The sequence below is a fragment of the Podarcis vaucheri genome, assembly GCF_965113315.1.
Source record: "Podarcis vaucheri genome assembly, chromosome: 3".
Taxonomy (NCBI): Eukaryota; Metazoa; Chordata; class Lepidosauria; order Squamata; family Lacertidae; genus Podarcis; species Podarcis vaucheri.
Window position 1 is genome coordinate 34,935,631 of NC_138761.1, and position 25,466 is coordinate 34,961,096.

The 25,466-nt window shown below is 43.1% G+C and overlaps 2 protein-coding genes across 9 annotated transcripts; both read left to right on the forward strand.

The window, feature by feature from the left end:
- Positions 1 to 333: 333 nt before the first annotated feature.
- YPEL5 (yippee like 5) lies at positions 334 to 10,987 on the forward strand. Of its 7 annotated transcripts, none has more exons than XM_082214914.1 (4): positions 334 to 544; positions 1,621 to 1,746; positions 8,038 to 8,198; positions 8,891 to 10,987. In XM_082214914.1, the coding sequence occupies exons 3-4, from the start codon at positions 8,058 to 8,060 to the stop codon at positions 9,113 to 9,115; spliced, it is 366 nt and encodes a 121-aa protein (XP_082071040.1). In that variant the 5' UTR covers positions 334 to 544; positions 1,621 to 1,746; positions 8,038 to 8,057; the 3' UTR covers positions 9,116 to 10,987. The 7 variants fall into 7 exon arrangements, with proteins under 7 accessions (XP_082071040.1, XP_082071038.1, XP_082071039.1 ...); XM_082214915.1 differs by lacking the exon at positions 334 to 544 and adding an exon at positions 572 to 686; XM_082214916.1 differs by lacking the exon at positions 334 to 544 and adding an exon at positions 715 to 1,111.
- A 2,973-nt stretch (positions 10,988 to 13,960) lies between these two features.
- On the forward strand, positions 13,961 to 25,201 carry LOC309529111 (ankyrin repeat domain-containing protein 9-like). Of its 2 annotated transcripts, none has more exons than XM_082216857.1 (2): positions 13,961 to 15,548; positions 22,535 to 22,784. In XM_082216857.1, the coding sequence occupies exons 1-2, from the start codon at positions 14,676 to 14,678 to the stop codon at positions 22,598 to 22,600; spliced, it is 939 nt and encodes a 312-aa protein (XP_082072983.1). In that variant the 5' UTR covers positions 13,961 to 14,675; the 3' UTR covers positions 22,601 to 22,784. The 2 variants fall into 2 exon arrangements, with proteins under 2 accessions (XP_082072983.1, XP_082072984.1); XM_082216858.1 differs by lacking the exon at positions 22,535 to 22,784 and adding an exon at positions 24,757 to 25,201 and having other exon boundaries at positions 13,963 to 15,548.
- The last annotated feature ends 265 nt before the right edge of the window (positions 25,202 to 25,466 follow it).

Here is a 25,466-nt window from a genome sequence, read left to right on the forward strand (position 1 = left end):
TAAAAATTAAGTCAAGGTTCTGAGGCAAATAAACGACCAGTACCTGGGCTCAGCAAAAGCAAAAACAACCACCCCAAACTAAGCCACATTATAGCGCCGGCGGCCTCCAAGCGTCGCCAACAGAGACCAAATAAAGGCATTAAGCTGCTCGGCGCCTGGCTCTTTAAGGAGGTCCCGCCTCTCTTCCGCTTTGCGCCCCGCCCCACCTCGGCGTCCGCCTGTCGCCGGCAAGGAGGAGAGCGGGGAGGCGCGGCACGTGCCGGGAGGGGCGTGGCCACCGAGACAGCATGGCGGCGGAGGCGAGGCGCCGTTGGGGTGGGGCGTGGCTTCGAGCGGGGAAGAGGCGGAGCCAGGGGCGGGGGCGGAGGAGAAGGGCCGGAGAGTGAGTCTCACCCAGCCAGCTGAGTTGAGAAAGAGAGAGAGAGAGAGGCCGGCGCTGTTTAAGCAGCGGCAGGGGAAGGAGACGCGACAACTCCCCCCCCCCACAGTCGGTCAGTTGGTTGAGGCCGTCGCGTGGCCAGTCAGTTGCTGCGTCCGCCCGCAGGTAACGGCTGTTGCTCGCGCCGGGGGGGGGGCGCGGGGAGGAGGTCGGTCGGGGAGGCGGGTCGCTGAGGAGGGGGGGGGCTGCCTGGCTGCCTCCTTCCCGTCTCCCCCCCCTCCCTGCTTCGGCGAAGACCCTTGTGCCTGTAGGTATGGTGTTTTCCCTGCGTGTTTTCTTAACCCACGCGCAAAACGCTCCCCCTCCCCCCGTTTCCCCCCCTCCTTACTTCGTTTGAGGAATAAACAATAACAGCCTCCCCTCCCCCCCAAAAGCAGGCCCCTCCTTCGCGTTGTCACAATAACGTCCTCGTCCTCCTCTCTCCCACCCCCCCCTTGTCCCTTTGCATCATCCCGCGGCGGCCGCACCCCTCCCCGGCCAACTCCTCACCCTCCTCCACATCCTCGAGCGCAATAACAGGCCCTTCTGCGGGAGCTTGGGCGGCCCAGCCTCCTCCTCCTCCGCCAGCCCTGTCCCTCCCCGAGAGCGCAAAAGGCAACGTCGGCCGCAACAACCACGACGACAACAATAACAACACAACGCTCTTTGTGCAGCCTCAGCCGCGTAGAAACTGTAAGCTCTTTCTCTCTCTCTCTCTTTCTCTTTCTCTCTCTCTCTCTCTTTCTTTCTTTCTTTTTCTCTCGCCACCAATGGATCCCTAACCTCAACCAAAAACAGTGAAGGGTCCTGTCGCGCTTGGAAGGCTTGCCGATTTTACTGGGGGCCTTGTTCCGCTGCTGTTACTGTCTTCTTGTAGTGTCTTATGTAGCTGTTGCATGACTAGCAAGTTCTTTGTCGTGTTAAAAAGACTTTCTTTGTTTTCTTCTTCCCCCTTTCTTTACCTTCTCGGAAAGCTGCTTTTCGGGTCCGGACGGCCGAGTCTGTTTGAGATGTTCACAAATAGATCAATTACTATAGCCTCAAACACTTAACAACTGTAAATAACATATGTTGGAAAACAGGTCAGGCTCTGCTTCCGGTCTTTTCCTGCTTTGCTTCTTTCCCCTACCCTGGCTGCTGCATTCTGTGATCCAAAACAGGCCAGGGACAATAACTTTTTTCTCTCGTTTTGCCTTAAACAGATATTGGCACCTTGCTTTTCAATTCCAGGAGGACACCTGCTCAGAATTATTAGTGCCCCCGTCACTTCGTTGTTCCAAATGCTCTAGTTTTGCATTAGTATGCTCACTTCCTTGATTTATAATCCTGTAAGCAGCCTCAGCGCTCTTTCCATAATTTATAAATGCATGGGATCAGTATTTCCCGGAGCAGAGTGTTGATAGGAAGTTTTTTTTTTTGTGGGGGGGAGACTGTTGATTTGCTTTTCTGACTGTGTGGTACCAGTGACTTGGGGCCCACAGGTCTCCCTTGTCAGCTGTTTCCTCTTATTTGTTGTCAAATCGCCTGTGCTTCTGGGAAAGTCTCATTCTCAAACCAGACATGGGCAGAACCTTTGCTGATTGGATGTCGTAGGCCATGTGACCAGAATCAGGGTGCGCTCCCTTCCTCCTCCACCTTCTTTGTGTGTAATTACTGTTTTGGATAATAAGAGCAGGACTGTATGTTCTGGGTCTTCTGGGGGAGGCGGCAGAAACACACTCCTCTTGCGGTGCTCTGCAGTGGCTGTTGAGAGAGGAGGATCCTGCTGCAGTGGGGGTGCTGCTGCTGTTAACTGCTCTCGTCTAGCTTTACTGTCTACCAAATAGAGCAGCTGCCCAAGTGATTAAAACATTATCAGAGCGGAACAGGCTCTGCTTCCCTTCCCTTCTAATGTTTTAGTTCTTTATCCCCAAGTATGGTTGTATATGACTCACAATGATTTCTGCATTCTTTATAAAGGGTGGAATTTTTTTATTTAACTGTTGAATAGTGATTTAATTCTTTTTCAGATCCTTCCTACCTCCCATTCCTGGGCTTTGTTTTATATATATTACCTTGAGCTCAAACTTAAAAAAAATAATTTAGGGTGTAGTGTTGATAACATTTAGTACTTAGCATCTCATTGAAATCAATGGCTGGTTCAAACAGAGTTCAGGTTACTGTTGTGCAACAAGGTACATTTTGCAAACATACTGAAAGCATCATATAAAGTTAAGTAACAGTAAAGTGTTTGAAGCACTTTATTTTGATTCTCCTTACAGGTATATGTGAGGCAGAGAAGGTTTGTCATGAGGTAGTGGAAAGTGTGAAATATGAATCGGATACTACCTTTTTTATTATCAGTCTCTTACTTCTCTATGCCAGTATATAGTACCAGTATGAAATACCACATTGCAAACAGCTCTTCTCCCATGATATTGAGAGGAAGAGGAAACATGTATACCACTGTTTTGTACCCTCATACGTGGCCAGAGCATTCTCTGAAGGCACAAGATGCAATCACTTTGCTGCAGCTCTAGATGTGATCGGTGTCTGGGTGGGAGACTTCCTGGGAAGTGACTTGTGCAGACTTACTATTCCAAAATGGATGAAAAAAGGTAAGGGAAATGGGAAAGGAATTTCCTTTATTTTTTCCTGAACTCTGGAACCTGTGGACCAGGGGAAGCCTACGTGTAAGACAGTAACCTCAATGATAACAAAATTATAGAAAGTCAGTGCTCCGTGTTAAGGATTTCCCAGACTTCTTGGAATTCCTAAGTAGGGGAAACCCTACATTAGAGCTCCCATAGCTTAAATAAGTTGCAAGTTATCTCAAGCATGCGTCTTTTGAAATTGTACTTAAAGGACACATACAACCAATGTATTTTATTTACAGAAAAACAATTTTCATCTTATTCTGGATCTGGACTCTGATACTCCACAAACAACTGTACTTATTTTACATGTCTTTGTATCTTGTTTTGTTTTCTTCTTTTTCTGATGCCCTGTTACAGCTATTTTTCTTACTTTATACCTATTGAAAATGAAATAATATTTACAAAAACCAACCATGCTTTTCTGCTGCTAGAATACTAGTGCAATTGCTCTTAAATGGCTGAGCAGTGGTGGTAGAATCGGGTTAATCCCAATGCATGGATACCAAATACATCTGGGACCTCTTGAGCTTCACCGTATATGCTGTTGTTTCAATGTAGCGGTACAGGAGAATACTTTTAACCATGTTTAGCTTTTTAAAAGTGCTCACAAAAAATACTACACCATAGACCTGAAAATAGTATGTTAGTCATTTGTGACACTGATTGCTTTAAAAGAAGAACCAGTTATCTTCTTGGTGGAATCAAGTCTTTTATAAGTTGACCCCAACTTATGTGCATTTATTTAACTTGTGTGAATTCAACTTTACATGTTTGGCCAGGGGGGGAAGTAAAGGGGGGTGGGGGGTTTCAGGCGGGGAAATAATTGGCAATCCCTCCATCACACTCATCTTGGGTGAGTGTTCAGAGTTGCAGGGAGAGTATGCTTTGACTATACAGTGGTACCTTGGTTCTCGAACTCAATCCGTTCTGGAAGTCTGTTTGACTTCCAAAATGTTCAAAAACCAAGGCTTCTCATTGGCTGATTGGCCCCAGAAACAATGCCAACAGCCGAAACGGATGTTCGACTTCTGAAAAACATTCACAAACCGGAACACTTACTTCTGGGTTTGTGGCGTTTGGAGCCGATTTGTTTGTCAATTAAGCCATTCAGGAACCAAGGTACCACTGTACATGATTTTGGCTTTATACACTATCCCTGGAACATAACCCTCATATTAGTTGAGTCAGCTGTATACCATGCAAGGGGCTGTTTAGAAACTTGAGACTATATTTAATTTTGAATTCTTTGTTCTTAGAGTTAACTCTGATTATCTGTTTCATTTTCTCATCAAAGACAGATAATGTTAATACAGTGGTGCCCCGCAAGACGAAATTAATTCGTTCCGCAATTTTTGTCGTCTAGCGAATTTTTCGTCTTGCGAAGCACGAAATCCCATAGGAATGCATTGAAAATCAATTAATGCGTTCCTGTGGTCAAAAAAAGTCCAAACAAAGCCAAATTTGGTACAACAACAGTTTATTAACTGCTCTTTAAAGTCACACATACTGTAAAGAGCAGTTCAAAAATTTAAGGGAAAATAAATTAACTTTATAAACAAAACATGTCTTTGTTTTTAGTCAAAGAAAAAAAGTCGCGAGACGTTTTCGTCTTGCGAAGCAAGCCCATAGGGGAAATTCGTCTTGCGAGGCAAATCGCGAACGGAAAAAACTTTCGTCTAGCGAGTTTTTTGTATTGCGAGGCATTCGTCTTGCGGGGCACCACTGTAACTGGGAAGCAATTTTGTGAGATTTTAAAATGAGTGCTTAGTGTTTTTACATATAAGTTGCCATCTCCAAACCCTATGAAAATAGTTGTAGTACATCATTTCCATTGACATCTAGTGAAAAGTTGAGTGCACTATACATGTAGAAGTTTCCAAACAGTTATGTATATTGGTGGCATTTAAGTGTAGAAGAGCTCATTTTAGAAATTTAAATATTGTGTAAATTGAATAAATATGAGTGTAAAATATCCATTATTTGCTTAATTATTTTTTTAAAATAATCAGATTACTTTATCTAAAACAAGCATGAGAATTGTAATGCGCTGTTGAATGGTGTCTATAAGAATGTGGGAAGAAAGCATCTCAGTCATAAGTAAAACCTGCATGTGCATGCTGCTTGCAAGGACGCCTGGGTCTTCTAGGTTTCCAATTTGCTGGAAAGTAGAATACAGCCAGTATCCTGGACACTTCAGTAAATTATACTCTCAAGCATTGCTGTTGTCTTTGTCTTTCCATTGGGACCAGAAAAGCAGAAGTCTTTATGGCAGGAACATGATGTTAAAAAATTACTTTGAATCTCCTTCATATACATCTGCGTTTGGGAAGCTTTAGTGTCATTGGGTAGAAAAGGCAAAGTAATAGAAGCCAGGTTATTGTAGTGGATGTTCTCAAACTTCCAAGCAATAGTTGAGTAACTTACTACACCAGTACTCGACTCCTAAAAATGGCCATAGAAGGGTGGGTAGCAGTATTAGATTGTTCTCAGTGTTAGAAACTCAGATATATTAGCTAGTTGCCAAATGGTTCTTTGAGCTAAGGTTACAGTCGCCAAAATGGAATGTCTAGTTGCCATTTTGGGGTATTGGTGTCTGAAAACAGTCCAGATCCAATGATCCCCAGGCATGTACTTCCAGATGGTGAAGACTGTCGGGCGCCATCCTGGCATTCAGGTTATCTTCACTTGGTTGTAAGTGGTCGATAACCGGGAGCAAAATGCACCTAGGTAATTTTGAACACTTGATTGTTCTATTCAGGGGAGTGCCTTTGCCATTAGTAAGATGGCTGGATTTGGATTCTCCAATGTTCTGGGACAATGCATTAGGCTTATTGAAAGGGAAAATACCTTAATTAGGCTTGCTGCATTGTCTAGCCATCTAATGTCTTCTTTAACTGGCTGTGGCTTCCCAGGATCTTGGGCAGAGAGGTATTTCCCAGCATTGTGACCTAAGGTTCCTTTACCTAGATTTGCCTTCTAGTAAGTTCATGTATTTAGATCTTTGCTTCCTAATCTGAATAAGTTATGTGCCTTTAAAATTTGCACCAGCTCATTAGAAAGTGGTGCCAGATTTAGAATATAAATATCAGCATGGGGGGGATAGGGTGTAAACTAGCCTTTTAACTGAGCACAATAATTACATGTAGTCAATGCTAACTTCTTGTTTAAACCTATTCAAGTAGTGGTAGGAATTGCCTTACAGCAGAAAAAGGAATGCCCAGTTAGAATGAGTGGTGGCACCAGTTTCAAGAATAACTTAAGTACTTGAACATGTTTCAATTCATGGAAAAAAGGATCTGTATAAAAGGAAGAAAGTGTTGAAAAGTTTAATGATTGGTTGCCCTGAGGCTATGATTTTCTAAATTTAGTCCCTAACATGAATACTCAGATCTTTGTGCTCAAATTGTTCATTTTAATAATAGGTTGTTTATCCAAATTCTACATATAGCCCACACAAGAACAGAAGTGACAATATAAAACAAAAGGAAAGTCACAGTGCGTTTGGATTTCTCTTCTCTCTAGCGCACTCTCTCTTTTCTTTTATGCCCCGCCCCCCGGTTAATCACTTCTACTGGGTCGGTTTTGGTGGCTTTTTGTTGTTCAGCTTGCATCATTCTTGTGAGCCATTAGTAGTATTTGTCGTTTTATAATATGCATTCAGGATGTATGGTTATAAGTTTATAGGCACCCCATCCCTGGCTATAGCCATTATGTTGGTCAGACAAGCTTGCTTTCACATAAATTTATTGTGTTCCATTTTAAGCCAGTAATGGAAAACTCTTGCTTATTAATTAGTTTCTCATAAACTTTCAGGCTTAGGGTTGTTGATAAACCCTTTTTAGAAGACATCTGAAGGCAGCCCTGTTTAGGGTGGTTTTTAATGTTTAATGCTGTATTGTGTTTTTAATATTTGGTTGGGAGCTGCCTAGAGTGGGCAGGGTATAAAGATATTATTATTATTATTATTATTATTATTATTATTATTATTATTATTATTATTTTATTGAACTAGGACAGCACTGGGAATATTTGACTTCCCTAATGTAAGTGACAGCTTCTGTTCTTAAGAGTATTTTTCATGGTATACTTGAGCTTCTTAAGCTTCAGGATAATGGATGATATCCAGTGTTAAGTCATACACAGGAGGAGTTTCAGCTGGTTCCTCCCACCGTTCCTCTGCATCCAACTAGTCCCTCACAACTTGATACCAGGGATTAAACTTGGGACTTTGCATGCAGACATGTTCTATATCATTACAACATAGCCCTTTCCCCAGCTACTCTTTCTCCTTGGGCCCATCCATAGTCTTCTTTCAGCATCTCTGTTTGCTATACTTAGCACAGAACCTATGGGCTAAACTAGATATTTAAAGGATTTTTACCCTGCTCTTCAGTTAAAAAGGCCTCCCAGAATAGCTTGCAAAGTTCAGTAGTAAAACAGTCCCTGTCCTCAGGCTTACAATCTAAAAGGCAAGAAGGAAAAAGGATTGAAAAGAAAAAGGGAGAAGAAAAAGCAAATGGACATTAGTTCTTAGAGTTCTTGAAATGATAAACTAGAATGGAAATTGTTCAAGGCCAGGAGGAGCCAAAAGTTGCAGGCTTCTCAACAGAGATAATGGAGAAGCCCTTCTGTCCCATTTCTTGCTCTGCTATAGCCAGTCACATGTGACAATATTCTGACTCCTTGTCAAAGAAAAGCAATTTTGGTTGCTGCAAGTTTCAGCAGAGGATTAGCTGGGATAAGGGACTGCTGCACAAAATTGATTTTGCTCCCCACTGCTTTTCTATCAGGGGTGTGTGTGTGTGTTTGTGTGTGTGTGGAGAGGAGAATTCTTTATTCTAAATGTAGCACTGCTGGATATTTACTCAACAGCTCTTACTGGAAATCTCTAACATAAAAACATGTATTCCATCCCAGCTTTTTTCAAAGGTGTTGACATAAATTGGTGACATTTTCAGCTTTGCTCTTTCTCTCTCCTTTTAGGGCTGTAGCATTCTTTAAAAATGGGCCGGATTTTCTTGGATCATATTGGTGGTACTCGCCTGTTTTCCTGTGCAAATTGTGACACAATCTTGACCAACCGCTCAGAACTCATATCTACTCGCTTCACAGGGGCTACTGGTCGAGCCTTCCTATTTAACAAGGTTAGTTAAAGAGACCTGCAACTCCTTAAGTGCCACCACACTTTGTTCTTGCAGTGCCTGTTATGGTGAAACAGAATTGCACGCTGGAGAACAATGTGATGTTAACAGTGGCTGAGGTTGTAGACTGCATGCTAAGTGGTTAACAAAATGTGTAGCTGGACCTTTCTGGAAAAAAAGTCAGTTCCAGATTTGAAATGGGAAAGTAATAAATGCCAAAGCACTGGAAACTAGAAAGTAAGCAAAGCCAACTTGTGAAATCCTCTTATCATCGTCTGAAAATCAAAGTCACATTTATAGGGAACCAATGGGTGAGAGGGATTATCAGAGGCCTATAATCCATAGTTCATTATAAAACACTAGGCAACTGTATTGATTTAATTAATTAATTAATTAATTAATTAATTAATATAATACACTGAGTGTTGTCTACTTTTTTCTTTGTAGAGCTCCTTTCAAATTTCCCCAAAACCAGTGGTTTGCTGTATTAGGCTGGGGCAGTTTTAAAACCTGGCACTGTCAGCTTTGGCAGCAGCTGTATTGGTCTGGATGCAGCCAGAGTGCTTCTTTCACAGAGTGCCCCAGGAAGGTCATTACTGTTAATGTGTCCCTGCAGTTAGAGATGAAGGCTCTAAGCAATTCCTCTGTAGATTAACTACATCTCAAATTCTTTCTATCCCTTTTATCTGCTACAGGTAGTAAATCTGCAGTACAGTGAAGTCCAGGATCGGGTCATGCTCACTGGACGCCACATGGTTCGTGATGTGAGCTGCAAGAACTGCAACAGCAAGCTAGGCTGGATCTATGAATTTGCCACTGAAGACAGCCAGCGGTATAAGGAGGGCCGTGTTATCTTGGAAAGAGCTCTAGTCCGAGAGAGCGAGGGGTTTGAGGAGCATGTTCCATCTGATAACTCATGAATGAACATCTCAGTTGTCTCCAGGCTTTCTCTGTTGAAACTTTAAAAAGAGAAAAATCAACAACAAAAAATATACTTACATACACTGTCACCTTAGCATCAGCGTTGGATTCATGAACTAGAGAATGGGAAAGATTGTGAGAGAATTTCAGACGGAACTTTCCTTTATTTCTTTCTCCTTTTTTATCCCTTTCAGTTCATAGGGAATGTTGAACGGATGTTGTAACTATGCTTTTTCTCTTAAAGTCTCACATATGTAAGCATTTGAAGTTACAAATCCTCTGAAAGCAATTTGGAATATTTCTTTCATTTGAGAGAATACAGTTGGATTTTAGCTTGTAAAACCTGTTACATCAAAAGGAAAATTTTAAGTGTAGCAATCTTTTAATTTATTTCAATTTTTTGTCCTTCCTTTTAATTCGATTTTAGCCAGACTTTTCACCTGATCTGCTGGCTTAAGAGGTCCGAATTTATGATGAGTGCTAAAGGTTCAGTGTTTAGTCCAGTTTGTGCTGGCCGTTGATTCATATTCTTGTTGGGGTTCATTGGTAGTACAGAGCCTGTGCTTGTCTGTACCTTTTTTTTTTGTAACCCAATTTTTTTTCCATTCCTCATTTACCTAAGCACCCCTTCCACCATAAGGCTGGTGTTGACTTTTTTTTTAATAGGGCAAAACTGCTTGTCTTCTCAGTTTCCTGATGTAACTTACCTAATTATATAGACAAATGGCTGTCCAGTCTTGTGTTGCTTCAGAACTATGTAGGTAGTGATGGGTGGGACTTGAGCAGTTGCTGCAGCTTTTTTGTTTGTTTATTTGTTTGTTTCTTGGCTGACTTCCTTAAATAGAAAAGTTGCAACTCCTAATCTGAGAATTTCCCTCCTTTTTAATCCATAGCTTTGCATTAGAAACCTAACTATAAGGAAGAAGGGCATGCCAGCATGTACAGCCATGCATACAACTAGGCATCTGATCTAAATCTGTTTAAGTGGCTAACAACTTGTCTTCAAATGCTGCTTCTGATATCAAAGCTCTTACTCTTAGTTGCATCTTTCCATTGTGGTGCTGCACCTTTACTGCTTTCACCAGCAGAAGTTCATCTGGCTGTACTTAGTCACAGGTTATCTGTTGCTTCCTGTAGCAGTTACTTGTGTTGCAATACTGGATCTTGCTCACCCAAAAAACCTTTCTGTAGACTCTTTACTCAGGGGTGCCCAAATGTTGCTGCCAGCATGGCCTGCCAAGCTACATTTCTTGGAAGTCCAAGACCTGCATCTTAAAAATATTAATCACAATTTTGTACTCTCCTTGTCAGTACCAGTTACTTCCTAGACAAGGTTTTTGCCTTACTGTAATTGATCCTCAGCAATCAGATAGCACCTGTTAAGTTCTGCCACTGATCAAGGAATGCAAATAAAGCATCCATATATCTGGAGGATCAGTAGTCCTTACTTCAGTCCTAACCACACTTGCACAGGCTGGGGTGAGGGGTTGCCTTTGCAAGTGCCTTTAGGAATACTGTTTCATGAGCCATGCCTCCCATATATAACTTGCAGACTGGATGAGGAGTTGTATCTTGCACTCCACATGTGGCATTCTGGCCATTGAGCTGTAGTTTGGGCACCCCTCTTAGATTGATAAGTAGCTTTAATATGCAACTTAGAGGGGCAACATGTAGATTTGTGTACTGGAGCTAAGTCAAATCAGGATACTTAAACAATAGTGTACTTGTGCCTCAGATGAGTAAACTTTACTATTGATTTCAGTTGTTCCCGATTATTTTAGTAACTTAACTGGCAACTTGTGATTGGCAGTCCTTGATGTACTCTACATGTATTTTTGATGTTGCAGTACAATAAAGTATGTTTTGTCCTGCATGGTCTCCAGCTCTATGCTTCACTGGCAAGAACACTTCTTGAGACTTTTTTTTTTTTTGCTTGTTTTAAATATACAAATGTAAGGAAGGAATGGCAGATATTTACAGTGGAAGGAGATAGCTGTTGTTGTATATTGCAACACAGCTTGGTTGGAACAGTCTGCCTGGCTTCCTGTAATGGAATCTCTTTTTGTTCTCTCCAGGCCAAAATAAAACCTTCCTTCTCAGGTGCAAACTATTGCAGCAAAAATTTATTTTGTTTTTTAAAGGGTGAGTTATTACAAGTGGGTAAAGCAACATGGATTGCTGTTTTCAATGGAGTAGGGTGCATAGCAGATTCATTTCTATTTAGACAGTACATACCTTTTTGACTACAAACATGCATCTGTTAAAATTGTCCACCTTCCGCTCCTCCTCAGAATCGGATACTGTAGGATGATCAGCTGTTCTGTTTGACTTAGTTTGGTTCCATATAATAAAATTTCTTACTTCAGATTGCCATAGCTTTCTAGAATCATATTCAACAACCATAAATACATCAATAGATGATATTATAATATCCCACTTGTGATTCCCAGTAACTGGTATTCTGTGGTATATTGCCTCCAGCCTGGAGAACATAGCTGTTGTAGCCACAGATAGCCTTATACACCATGAGTTTTTCTAATCCTCTTTATGCCATCCAATGTGGTGGCCATTACTTTTAACTTTTATTTATTTGTTTCATAAGTGTCTCAATCACTATTCAAAATGCAATATCCTGCCCCCTCACAGTGGTTTGCTACATGTATAATAATGTAAAACCATATAAAATATAAACGAGACCTAGATGGTGCCTTGAGTGGATTGCAGCATCTGTTGTTCCTGTTTCCATCATATTATCTGGGGGTTTGGTGGGGAGAGACTGAAAGAGTTGTTGTGGGTCTGCTGCAAAGTTTCCCAGAGCATAACCCAACTAATGCATCCAGGGCTGCAAGGCACAGCACTAGTTGATTGGTACCCGAGGCTGTCCTGTTTCTTTGGCTTTATAATGTAGCAATGGGGAAGCAGTACATCTGCTCAAGGCTAGAATACAAGAGCCCAACAGAGATAAACATCTTACCCAGCAAATAAATGTTTGGGAACAAAAAATATCAGCTGGAACCCCTGATCCAAGAGTGAGATAGTGCAGGGATAGATAGCTGGAAAAACAACAGCTTGTGCCAAATCAACCAGCTGTTGTTGTTGTTTTTTTAAAAAAAGATTTGATTGAATTGTTATGTCCACTTAGGGAAGATTGAAAATAATGCTAATAAAAGGAAGGAGCCCTTGGATGTGGCATACATTAGGGCTTGGAAAGCTGATTCATTTTTGTACTGCACAGCTAAAGCAGAGGAAATCCACTTAATGGATTTCTGTTCTCAGGCCTGTATGTAATAGCTCATTAGAGGAAATACTCCATGCCAACATTTTGGAGCAGCTTCAGCACTCCACAGTAAGATGCAGTGCCATATTTCTCTGCGTGCTTATTAGACAAGACAGCAGTGGGATGCTTCCTTTGGATCTGCACTGAAAAATTAACTGTAAATAACAATCTTGAGGGTTTCCAGAGTAGTAGTATTGTAGTCTTGCAGAAAAGGAAGTCTTGTGGCACCTCAAAGCTGCTATTTTGGTGAAAAACATCTCTTTCTACCTGCCTTGCCCCACCCCCTGGCCCTGGGACTCCTCATGAGGGAGCTGTTCCTGGAGAAAGAACAGTGAGGGGAGAGACTTCGTCAGCTTGTAAACCGCCTTGAGTATTGTAAGATAGAAAGACAGTATACAAATAAAAAATGATGATGATGATGATGTGGGCCCCGGGCTGACAACTTGTGCCACTATTTTTTGAAAATCTAGTAATAATAATAATAATAATAATAATAATAATAATAATGATAATAAATTTTATACCCCGCCCATCTGGCTGGCTTCCAACAAAATATTAAAAATACATTAAAACATCAGTCATTAAAAACTTCCCTAAACAGCTGTTTCAGATGTCTTCTAAACATCAGTTGTTTATTTCTTTGACATCTGATAGGAGGGCGTTCCACAGGACAGGCGCCACTACCAAAGAGGCCCTCTGCCCAGTGGCGGAGCTTCATGCCTCGGCACCGGGGGGGTGGAGAGCAGGCAGGGGCGGGGCAGGGCTGGCGTGTGTCCCGGGGGCATGGCACACCACCCGCAGGGGCGTGGTACTCGTCCTGGGGGTGTGGTGCCCAGTGCGGGTGGGGGTAGCTGCAATGGCACCCCACCAGGATCACGCTGCTGGGGGCGGTGTGCACTCCTCTTCCTCTGCCTGGTTCCCTGTGTCCTCACTTCTTGCAGTGAGGGCCAGAAGGCCCTTGAAGCTGGACCTCAGTGTCTGGGTTGAAGGATGGGGGTGGAGATGCTCCGTCAGGTATACTGGGCTGAGGCCATTTAGGAGGTCTTTCAAGACCAGTGTTATGTGGTCTCGGCGGCCGCTCCCAGTCACCAGTCTAGCTGCTGCATTCGGGATTAGTTGCAGTTTCGGGTCACCTTCAAAGGTTGCCCCACATAGAGCGTGTTGCAATAGTCCAAGCGAGAGATAACCAGAGCATGCACCACTCTGGCGAGACAGACTGCGGGTAAGTAGGGTCTCAGCCTGCATACAATCTGTCAATCTACTAGCAAGCCAGATTCAAGGTCCTTGTATTTACAAAACCCTGAACAACTTGGGTCCAAGCTGTCTTAGGAACCACCTGAAGCCTTATATCCCAGCTGGATCCCTGAGAACATCTGCAGGAGTGTTGTTGGTCGTCCTCCAAACTGGCGAGATTCATTTGACAGCAGCAAGAAACTGAGCCTTTCGTGTTGTCAGCTCAGTTTTGTGGATTACTCTTTCATTAAAGATTTAGCAGGCGCATTCTGTTTTAATTTTTAAATGCCTGCTGAAAACTTTTCTGCCAGGTTTCTGCAGGCAATTAAGACTGCACATTTCCACAATAGCTGATTTCTGATTTTAACATTTTTGTTTCTTGTCGCATGGTTTTATGCATAACTGTTGTAAACCACAACGATACTTTTCATGAATATGGTATACTGTATGCTTTTTAAAATATAAAATAACTACACTAGATTAATCCATTGAGGGACTGCATCTGTATGGAGAATGCGTATAAGTGACATCACACACACATGCCCCTAACAGTTCTAGGAGCACATAAACACCAGGATGCACACACACTCTGTTGCAATAGTTATTGTAGCTTTGATTGGGCCCCGACTGCAGGCAGAAAATTGCTCCTTTTGCAAAGCTAATTATAGTCCCCTGCAAATAGCTCTCTCTTCGGCTGTTAAATCACAGCTATCTGTATTCCATTAACCTGCGCCGAACAGAGAACCGACTGCATTTACTGCGTGCTTGCATGGCAATGGTTAACTGAGCTGGCGAGATTCTGCTTACCTCAACAAAACCAGCCGCAGTGAGAAAGGGAAAACAATGAATGGGTGGAGATGAACAGCCCGTCAGAGAAAGAGCTATGCATTCCGGCTAGTGCAGTCCAGGCTGCTGCAATGACAGTCTGAAGGTTGTAGCAGCCTCTGGAATCTGCATTCAAACTGAACATCAGCCTTCGCTTGCAAGTGGAGCCCCCCCCTTTTCTTTTTGGCACAAAAGGGCTTGTTCACCATTGGGACTTCCGAGACATGGCCAGTAACCAGGCCAGCTTACAGGATGACCAGAGCAGGCATTGCAAGTTCTTATCCTATATGTTTTACCAAGCTGTCAGAGATCACAAACCTGTCTGGATGCTGGAAGACATGAGGACTATGGAGTATTTCTACTGGGAAGAAAATGCCAGCCTGAGGACGTATTCCCCTTCCGAAGCCCTGCTCTACGCCGTGGTGCACAACCACCTGCCTTATGCCCAGTACCTGCTGTCTCATTTTCCGGAGGAGGCTCTCAAAGTCCCTGGGGAACATTTCTGCTATTGTCCTTCCTCTGCTCCTCACTTGGCCATGGCTGTCACCTACGACAGGAGAGACATTTTGGGGCTGATCATCAGCATCTCCCACAAGCTGCCCAGCCTGAACTCCTACATCAACCGAACCGGCTGCTTCCACCTGGAAGATGGGAAGACCCCTCTGCATCTCGCCTGCGAGCTCCTGAGGTCAGAGACGGTTCTGATCCTCCTGGGGAACGGGGCTTCTCCCAGGATAGAGGACAGCAAAGGACTGACACCGCTAGATGTCATCTTGGAGCAGATGTGGGACTCGAAAGTCAACGTGGCGTCCAAAAAGCTCTGCCTCGATTACCTCTTGCTTTTCATGCCCAGCCCCCGGTTCAAGATGAGGAAGGTGCTGCAAGAGCACCCAGAACACTGGGCAGTTCTGCTAGGGGAGGACAAGTTCAATAGCCTGGTGGGGAACATGCCTGCATCTTTATACCTGCAAGCTATGCAAACCATCCTTCAGACTCTCCCACCCTCCCATTTCCCTAAAAGCATCCAGGAACTTCCTATACCTCAGGCATTAAAGCCCCTGCCTCGCTTCGGCAAGCAGCACCCAACAAAAAATATGGTAAATGTTTTTCCATGATGTTATGCTTTTTTAAAAAAAATGTCACATTCAAATTGTATAATTTGTTCAGGTGGGGTTTTCAAAGGTGCTTCAGGCTGCAAACCAAACCCCCAACGCACTTCCACTTGAGCTAAATAGGACTACTCTCAAGTAGGATTGCTGCCTTAGGGGGATTTGCTGCCCAGTTATTACTGAATTGGTATCGAAATCTGGGCTACTGTTTGATGCAGCTGAAAATCCCAGCCTTAGTATATGTTGTCAAATGAAATCTCTCTATTTTTTCAGATTAAAAACCCCCTCCCATTCTGTGCATGTGAAAATATTACATTGAACTGAATGTACATTTTGCTCACTGAAATCAGTGTAGCAGCACTCCTGATTTATTGTTTGTATTTTATGTAAATGATCCAGGTTTTGCATTGTTGTTATTATTTAAAAGGCACTGTTTTCACAAGGCATTATATGGACCAGGGTCCCAATCCTGTACATTGCTTGATGCCTTAACTTCTATTAACATCATTGAGTTTTAAGGATCATAACTCTATGCAGGATTGCAGCCTACCAGATCACTGTGCTGTTAGGGAAGCGTGTGGTGGGGGTTAAAGGAGGAACTCTTTTTAAGTTTTCTCAAGTGCTGCATAATGAATCAGCAGTTATGATCATAAATGTCTTGGCCTTCAGTGCTCCTGCAGTGGTGAGGAGTCCCTCTGGCTGCAGGATACTGTTGTGTCACCTTAAAACATTGAGCCTTTCTAGCAAAAGCTAGGTAGGTTGGTAGTGTGGTGGAAAGGACCCAATGAAACCTACATAGATGGAATTCCTTTTCAAAGCTGAGTGGTAGGGGAAAGACCAATTTCCACGGCGCATCACAATGTGCCAGACATACCCTTCCTCTCCCCATTCCTCTCTGCTCACAGTAGTTTCAAGAGTGAGCATACCTACAAAGGAAGATATGGCATGGTCCTTAATGCTAGAGACCTACAGTGGCTGCTTGCATTTTTTTCACTGCAAGAAGCAATGTAATATTAGACAGCTGATGCCCCCCTTCCCTGCAAGAAATGCAGTGCAATCCTTGCAGCTGCTGAGAAAGAATGCTGGCGGCCTTCGCCTTCCAGATGTCTTGAGCTACATCTCCCATCAGTCCCAGCCAGTGCGAGGGCTTTTGACTTAGGAAAAAGGGACCCTGCCCACCTTAGAGGATGAGACCTTGTGAGTGAATGTACAAAGGTCACCATCGTCAACCAAAGAGTTTGGCCTGTTTGCCTGTAGACAGGCTGCTCCTGCCTCTCTGCCCATCCCAACTTATCTCTCCCACCCAACCATGACCACTGATGTAACCTGCCTAAATAACGACCTATCAGCATTCCTTCAAGCTGCACAATCTCTGTAGCTCCAGGTGCATGGTTTCTGTTTTTTGTTTGTTCATTCGTTCATTTTACCTCTGCCAGAAAGGATTGTGTTCCCTACATGCCCACGTTGTAGATGGGCAACACATGTTTGCTCCTCTGATTTTGGATCGCATGCTGTTTTCAGCAAGGCAAGGATTGGCCAGAAGAACACTGAAAGCCAGGGATGGGCCTTGATGCTTTCCTGGAAAGAGAAGAACGAGAGGCTCTCTCCCCCTCCCCCCCACCCACAACCCCAGAATTCCACAAAGAAAAGCCAAGCAGACTGGCAGATGAACCTTACCTCAACAGAGGTGCCAGGCGAGCAGCCGCCACTGCACTTGGAGGCAGCAGGCTGGCTTAGGGGTTGCAGGGTGGGTTGTGTAGCTGCCGCCCCCCCCTGCCTGAGGCACCTGTCTCACTCTGCCTTATGGTGGGGCCAGTCCTGAGTGAGAGCCTGGCCCTAAGCATGTTTCCTGGGAAGCAACTCGTATGGAAATCGAGGGGAGCTGCTTCCTCCTGAACAGGCTTAGAAGCAAGTTCTAAAACCCTAGATAGCCCCTGCCAGTCTGTGAGTACAGTGCTGAGCTATACGGACCGAGTGGTCTGATTAAGCATCTGGCAGCTTCGTAGGATCCTATGGAAACGGGGCTAAAGCGTTTTTCTTAAGGCAACTTGGCTGGATAATAACCATTGCTCTGTAGAAAGCTGACCTGTTTTTCACAGATGGGTCCAAATTCCGTGATGGTGGGCAATGCGAAGCTGTCCCTTTAATGTAAATGCCTAAGAAGACTCAGAATTTGAAACAGATAATAGTCAGTGCAATTTCATCCCTGTGAACAAATGAACAGGTGTTTGCTGTGTCTATTGGATGCCTAGGAGCTGGTGCCCTACCATACGCCAGGCATCTTGAGGATACTATCTCAGTCTTTGAAATTTACCTCTGCAACAAAATGTAAGCTATGCGTTCTGTTAGAGCCAGTGGGTTTGAACAGATCTACATGATTCGCAAGAATCTCCTATTACGTTCTGGTATTGGCAACTCCCCACAGGTACTTGACAAATCAGACCAAATGCCGCAATCTAGCCCAGCATTTTGTTCTCAAAGCCAGCCAAATGCCTATGGGAAGCCCGTCTAGAGGACATGAGCACAGCAGCACCTGCCCCCCGCCAGCTCTGTGACATAATCCTGCAGCAAACTGAGAATTTGTGCCTGCTGAACTTCTGCCATATAGCTCTTAAGGGCACAAGAGCACCTTAAAAAACTAACAAACAAAAAACAGACAGTTCAGTATCCCTCTTCCTTTCCATGATTAAATCCTCAGGACCCTCCCTCCAGCATTTTGAAGTTCACAGGGTTGCCTTAGCCTTACCCCACCTATGTGAGGACATAAAGGAGAGGCATCTAGGAAACATTTGCAGTACATTTCTGATACAGCAAAACAGAACCAGTTTCTAGCCAACCAGCCACACAGACAACACAACTAAATGCCATCCAGAGTAAAGAATGTTTTAAATGAACTAGACAACAAACACACGTGTGTGTGTGTACACTTGAATCAAGCAATGCTAAAATGATAATCAAATTGCAAATAAAGCCCACATCAATAAAGCTAACCATGTTGCAGCAGGCAATCTAATAAATCTCATTTTGGTGAAAAATGATAAGGGAAAATGTATGAAATATCCCCACGCAATACTAGCAATTATCTTGCTTTATATTATATGCACCCTATCCTAGCAAACATTTCAAATGCAAGATCCTCTTTAATCATTGGAAAACGACACATCCTTTAAATTGTTGTCCCCCTCGCCCCATATTGTATTAGCCACAGCAGACAAATTTGGCAGCAATTCCCTGAACTGTGAAGGCTGTTCACTTTGCAGTCTTGTCACTGCTCAGAGTTTCCTTCCTTCCTTACAGAAGGGAGAATGATTAGGGTAGTATTATATGCTTCCTAAGCCAGTCTCACAGAAGATTTAGAGGTGTGTCTAACCATATCTTTGCAGCAGCCTCCAAAGTCAGGCTAAGAACAAAGGAACCGCTATCCACTGTGACTGATCTACAGAACAACAGAGGGGTTGTTGGGACTGGAGCCCAGCCTGTGCCAAAGAGACACCAGCTGTTGGAATCTGTGGGGAAAGGGCTGGGTCTGGTGTTATTTTCATTCCTCTTGCAGCTGCAGCTTCTAATTTGGATGTCAGCAAAGCTGGGAACAAGGGTAGCACTCTTTAAGCAAGCGCTATATAGGAAGAATCCCACAAGGGAGATATCTGCACACTGTTTTCGACCGGATAAAATCTCCCTGAATGAACCAAACCTTAAAAAATCCAATCCAAATTCAAACAGAATTTAAAGGTCAAGGATGAAACTGAAGGAGGTTCAGGGAGAAATCCATGGTCACTGATAGGCATTGATGAGAGGAGATGAAGCGTACTTTTAGACCGGGAAGAGAATGGAAGATTGCAAAGTTACAGAATAGAGGCCACTGTTTGCTTTCAGGCACAAGTCAGCAGCCTGCGAAAGCTACGGTACATCAGAACTGGACAGGGATATCATTGGTGATAAAATTTGTAGGGGTTTGCTTTCCAGAGTGGACAGAGTGAAACACCAGAACTTTAGGGTTAGAATATTCTGGAAACCCTCCAATATTTCTCCGATGAAAATAGGGACATCATATTCAATAATAATATTTATATCCTGCCCACCTGACTATGTTGCCCCAGCCACCCTGGGCAGCTCCCAACATATATAAAAACATAATAAAACTTTAAACATTGAAAAACCTCGCTCTACAGTGTTGCCTTCAGAGGTCTTCTAAAGGTTGTATGGTTATTTATCTCCTTGGTTCGGGGGTTGCATAACTCCATACCCGCCAACATTTCGCCAGTGAAAATAGGGATGTCCTAAAGGAAAATCGGGACATTCCAGGATCAAATCAGAAAGCAGGTTGGCTTATGTAAATCTGGGACTGTCCCTGGAAAATAGGGAAACTTTGAGAGAATGGGTCGTTCATTATTACTCGTGAGATGAAACTGACATAAAATAACAGTACCAATCCATTTGAATCTCCACCCATCCCCAGAATCCAGTATGGGGTATCTAATGACCCTGTATCCCTGAGAGCCCAAAAGAAAAATTCTAGCTAGCCCATGGCTAAGAAAAATCTCTCGGCAACTTGTTTCAATGATACTCAGGGATTCTGCAGGTCCCTCTGCATCGTGGAAAAATAATCAATTTTGAGGGCTACTACTTGATCAATTTCCTATGGGTTTTGCCAATGAGATTGCCAATTGATAGGGGGCAGAGGAAGGAGGGCTTTGTGTGTTTAATAGCAGCTTATTAAGTGCAGCACGACAGCAAACATCATTACCTAGTATCTGTACATTATGCTGTCGTTAAATCACAGCTACAGTGCCTACTTTATAAACCATAGCAGGCTATGAGCTCAGCTTTTAAAAAACTAAATTGCAGTTTTCTGCAATGCATATTTTGCAAATGCACATATACTTGCTTTTATTGAGTAGGGTTGCCATGTTTCAAAAGCTAAAATTCCTGTTGAGCTTTTTTTTAGGAAGACCGCAAAATTTTGGACCCCCCCCTTTTTTTAAGCCTCCCTGAAAAATAGTGATTTTAAGCTTTTTGGAGCTGTTTCTGCTGCTTTTTCCACTTCAGCAAAATTACCCCCGACATCATTTTTTTCAGCCAAAAAACAGGACATTGTCAGGAATATTTCTGATGTATGGCAAGCCTGTATTAAGACATGGGAAGTAGCTTAGCATTTCCTTAATTGTGGCACAGTTGCCCATTCTCCCACTACAAGGGCACGGGATAGGCTTTCAGTACGTACTACTTCCAGTCAACCTGTAAATGTTTTGCAACACTGCCTGTTATTATTGCTAACCCAACCCTTGCCCCTCAAGGTCTTTAAGCAGAGTCTGGCCAGCCATCTGCTAGGAATCCTGCATTGCAGCTCCTGCATGGAGCAGTCGGTTGGACTGGAGGAGCCAAAGGTCACTTGCTGCAAGTCTGTAATTCTCTGTCACTTTTTATTAGAGCTGTGTACACAAATAGCCTGTCAACATTCTCCACCCTCGGCACAGAAACTGGAGGGAATTCAATTGAATTTCTGCAGGGGAAGGGCAAATATTTCATCAATTTTTTCTCACATTTCACATAGGCAGTAGCTCCCTCCCCCCGGGAGTTCCCCCCCCTTTCACAGCCACTGCAAGTCACAACAGCAGCAGCTGTGTTGACAGCCCAGCCACCATTTTGCATCCCTACAATGCCCCTGGAATCGTGTGTGTGTGTGTGTGTGTGTGTGTGTGTGTGTGTGTGTGTGTGTGTGTTTTGGTGGGGTGTGTGTGACAAGAGGTGAGGTGGTGACCACCACAAATATGATGGAGAATGTTGGGAGGAAAGTCTGCAAAACTGCCTCCTTTTCCTAGGGGGTTAAGGAAAAAAGCCATAGATTTTATTTTATTTTTACATGGGGGAAAAAGCCTGATGAGAAATTTTGGCTCAGCTCAGCATAGTATACAATGCTGCCATCATCAGCTTGACAAAAATCTGGAATATTGGTCCAAATGGCTGCTAGTCATGATGGCTGTTTCCCACTATATGCCTCTGAATATCAGCTTCCGGGATATCACAGATGGAGAGAGTGCTGCAGTGCTCAGGATTTGATTGTGGGCTTCCCATGGGTATCTGGTTAACCACTGTGAAAGCAGGATGCTAAACTAGATGGGGCTTTAGGTTCTTCTTATGTTCTTACGTCAGACCACTGGTCTATTTTGGCTCATTATTTCTGAATCTTTGCTGCATATTGTGCATTAATGGGTGGTGATACCATTAGGGTTACATCTGCTTCATTAGCAACCATAGGCCTGGTTTCTATACAGGCACCATGCCTGCTGCACAAGGTATGGCATACCAGATGGCTGCTGATACACTTTCCCACCGAAAACAAGGTAGGGAACAGGCTACCTGCTCAGATGACTGCACCACAGTTTAAGCGGTAAGAATACAATGGTATTCAGGCTTCGCTGGCACACCAGACTATGTATGAATGAAGTCACAGGAGAGTATTTTAACCTGCCCTTAGGAATGATATATTTGCCTAATGCAGGGTTTGCCAACCTTGAGTCTCCAGCTGTTTTTGGACTACAACTCCCATCATCCTTAGCTAGCAGGACCAGCGGTCAGGGATGATGGGAATTGTAGTCCAGAAATAGCTAGCCACCCAAGTTTGGGAAACCCTGGCCTGATGCCTTGCAAGTCTTCTGTACCATAATGTAGTCATTCTACAGCCAAGTCTACCTCAGGTCTATTGGCATTTAATTTGGTGAATGTTTCACTCAAGCAGGGGTGTAGTTATTCTAATGTTGTTGGACGCCATCTCCAATCATTCCCAGCCAGCATGGTCAGGAATCAAGACTGCTGGGAGTTGTGGTCCAACAACACCTTGAGGGCCACAGGTTAGTCACCTCTGATTTAAAGCTTGCTCATCACAGACAGCTTTTAATAATAATAATAATAATAATAATAATAATAATAATAATAACCATTCCATCACCCTTTCCCATTATGATTTTCATGAGATGTTTCGGACTGCAACTCCCACCATCTGTAACAACTGGCCATGGAGACAGGGGATGAGTCCATAGCATCTGGGGATGAGTCCATAGCATCTGGAAGGCACCTAGAGAAAGCAACCTTCAAGCCTTTCTGTCCATTTCTTTGGGCTTACCCAGAAGCGGGGAAGTCCATGCATTTGCATGGTGACAAATATTAATATAGTTTATTTTTGTAACCAAACAGAATGAATGTCGACGGCAGATGTCCTGTGGCATCTTTTCAAGGGGAGGGAGAGGGAAGGAGGGAGGAAGGAAGAATGTATTTGTATACATGAATAAGAAATCTCATTTTTTTTAAAATTTGATGTCAAGTCTATGAAACATTGCAAAAGACTGAACTGCTAGATTCCTCCAGAAAGAATTTGGTAATAATGCACATATGTTTTTAATCTGTGGCAGAGAGTCCTAAAATCTTCTGTCAGGATCTACTGTTGCAGTGACATCTCTCTTTCAGTATTCTATAACTAGGAAAATGGGGCACCTCTCCCAGAGAACTCGTTGGTCACCCTTGTGTTAATATTGTAGGACCATGATTGTGCATTTGTCACGCTTACCTGAGGCATAATTGGTGCTCGTACTGGCAAAGTGTAGAGTCTGAGAGAAGGAGCTCTAGCCCAGGCAGCCGCTAGTTCAAGCCTTAACTCAGCCACTAGGTTGCTTTAGGCAAATAACCATTTCCCTCAAATCTCACCGCCCCCTGCAGTCTGTAGTATGATATTAATAATACTGATTGACATTACAAGGCTATTGTAATGTTTGATGTGGTTCAGAGCATGCTCAGAAGAATCTGTTGCTGCTTGGAAGCTGGAGAAATAGAGTCCCCAACCCAACCAAGATCAAGGGATTTAATTCTGCTTTTTAATTCTGAGCTAAAAGAAAAAAGATCACATTAGAAGCACACATTTAAATTTGGCTTTGAAATTTTGCAAATTTGCAAAGAATGACTAGTGAAACTGGGAAAATTGCTGATTTTCATACATTTGCAATTCTTTGTTTCAGCTATACATTCTACCCCTTTGTATTAAGTATTTGCTTAAATGGGCACATGCTGCCATTTGCTGAATAACATGAAATCTTGATAAATCCATTTTACCACTTATCAAGTTAAGCCATATTTTGTAATTTAGACTCTGCCTCTCCCCCATCCCTTTAGTTTTACAATGGAAAAACCTTTTATCCATGTGATTGTACTTTTACCCTCTGCATGCTAAAAGACAAAGATTGTAGTATATATTGCAAAATTTAAAAAATATGCTGATTATGCCGATTGCAAAATTATTTTATCAGATTGTAATGAACCATAATAAACCTCCAACGTAAATTGGATTAGTCTTTTTTATTGCCTGTTGAGTTGGTTGTGGGTTTTATTATCAGTTGGATTTAAAGTGCTGGGTTAATTGCTTTCCCCTTTGTTTTAAACTGCATATGTTCATTACCGGAAAAAACATATTTGAGTTTCGGAATTATTATTTTCACTCATACCACAGAGATGAGTGCTCCAACTTAACGTTTTTAGATCTCTGGAAGGGCTCAGTGCCCAGAAACTCCAGGTACGGCTGGAAGTGTGTCTGTGCCTGGGGAGCCCACTCTGCACCCCGACTTTTTAGTGTGCAATAAACAAAGCTAGACAGACCAATGTAGGTCCAAGTAGGGTTGCCATCTCCCATCTGTAGTCTGAAGCAGTGTCCTAGAAAAAATTGGCAAAATGTCCAGAAAAATCGGGATGTATGCCAAGCCATGCCAGCAGTGCTGTTTTTGCTGATTTTCCTAAAAAAATAGCTCTGGGTTTTCACTTTTTGAAATATGGCAACCCTACATTTTGGAGCAAGAAGAAAAGATGCCTCCTCAAAAACTGGACATTGCCTGTCAAGGTGGAACAAGAAAATTGGGTCCAAGGATCTTTGCCATGGGCATGATTACCCCCAGCTTCCAATTGATTCATTCCATTGCTTTTTTAGCCCCATCTGTTTCCAAGGGGAGGTGAAGAAGAACGTGTGAAATCCTCTGCAAAACTGGAGAAAGGCAAACAGGGCAAATTTATACATGACATGTATCCGTGGCATTTAAATAAGGGATGGCTGCAGAATTTGCCTCTGTTGTATTCCACCAGAGACTTTAAGGTTCTGCTCTACTAGAAATGTTTTCTGGAGCAGAACTCAAATCTTTGGAACTTGTTTTCCTTCCAGTATATTTGCTACCGGTCTGGACCTTTGAAGCCATGAATAACTTGGGACCCAGTTACCTGACACAACACCTCTGCCCAGTTGCTGAGATTTCAGAACAAGTCACTGCCTATGGAACTCCACCTGGCAGCTACAAGTGAGTGGAGACTTTTCCATCATGGCTCCCACCACTGGGGGAAAAAAAGGCAAATGACCTTGTTGAGTTTTCAGCACTTCCTGTACTGGTTCACTCAGGCTTTTGCTGGTCACTCATATCAAGCCACTGATAATATTTCAGCTACTGTGATTTGATTTGATTTGATTTGATTTAGCTGCTGTGTTTTAATTATTTACTGTACATATTAAGTTTATATTGGACTTTTTGTTGTATTGGTTCTTATGTGTTGTAAAACTGGCTTGGGATTTTTAATGAACAGCATTCATTTTGAATAAAGAAATAATAAATTTATTTCCATAATTGCTCTTGACTTTCCAGTCCCTCTTCCATCCTGCACTGCACTGAGTTCAACACACTGGTTGGAAGAGAGGGAGAGCAAGGCAACTGTTGTATGCTCTGCATTTATTTTATTTTTACCAAATTCTGGAATTTTGTGTGTCTCTGTGTTTTTTAATTAAAAAAAAAAATTGAATACCAGGTGCAGCGCCAGTTCTGCCACTACCCCCAAATCCCAATCTCTAACTGAAATTCAGCTGGAAGAGAAACAAAGCAAGGC

Coding starts and splice junctions, on each gene's coding strand:
- YPEL5 (XM_082214914.1), top strand. CDS start 8,058: ATGGGCCGGATTTTCTTGGATCATATTGGTGGTACTCGCCTGTTTTCC. Junction 8,199..8,890: donor GAGCCTTCCTATTTAACAAG/GTTAGTTAAAGA, acceptor TATCTGCTACAG/GTAGTAAATCTGCAGTACAG.
- LOC309529111 (XM_082216857.1), top strand. CDS start 14,676: ATGGCCAGTAACCAGGCCAGCTTACAGGATGACCAGAGCAGGCATTGC. Junction 15,549..22,534: donor AGCACCCAACAAAAAATATG/GTAAATGTTTTT, acceptor GATTTTCATGAG/ATGTTTCGGACTGCAACTCC.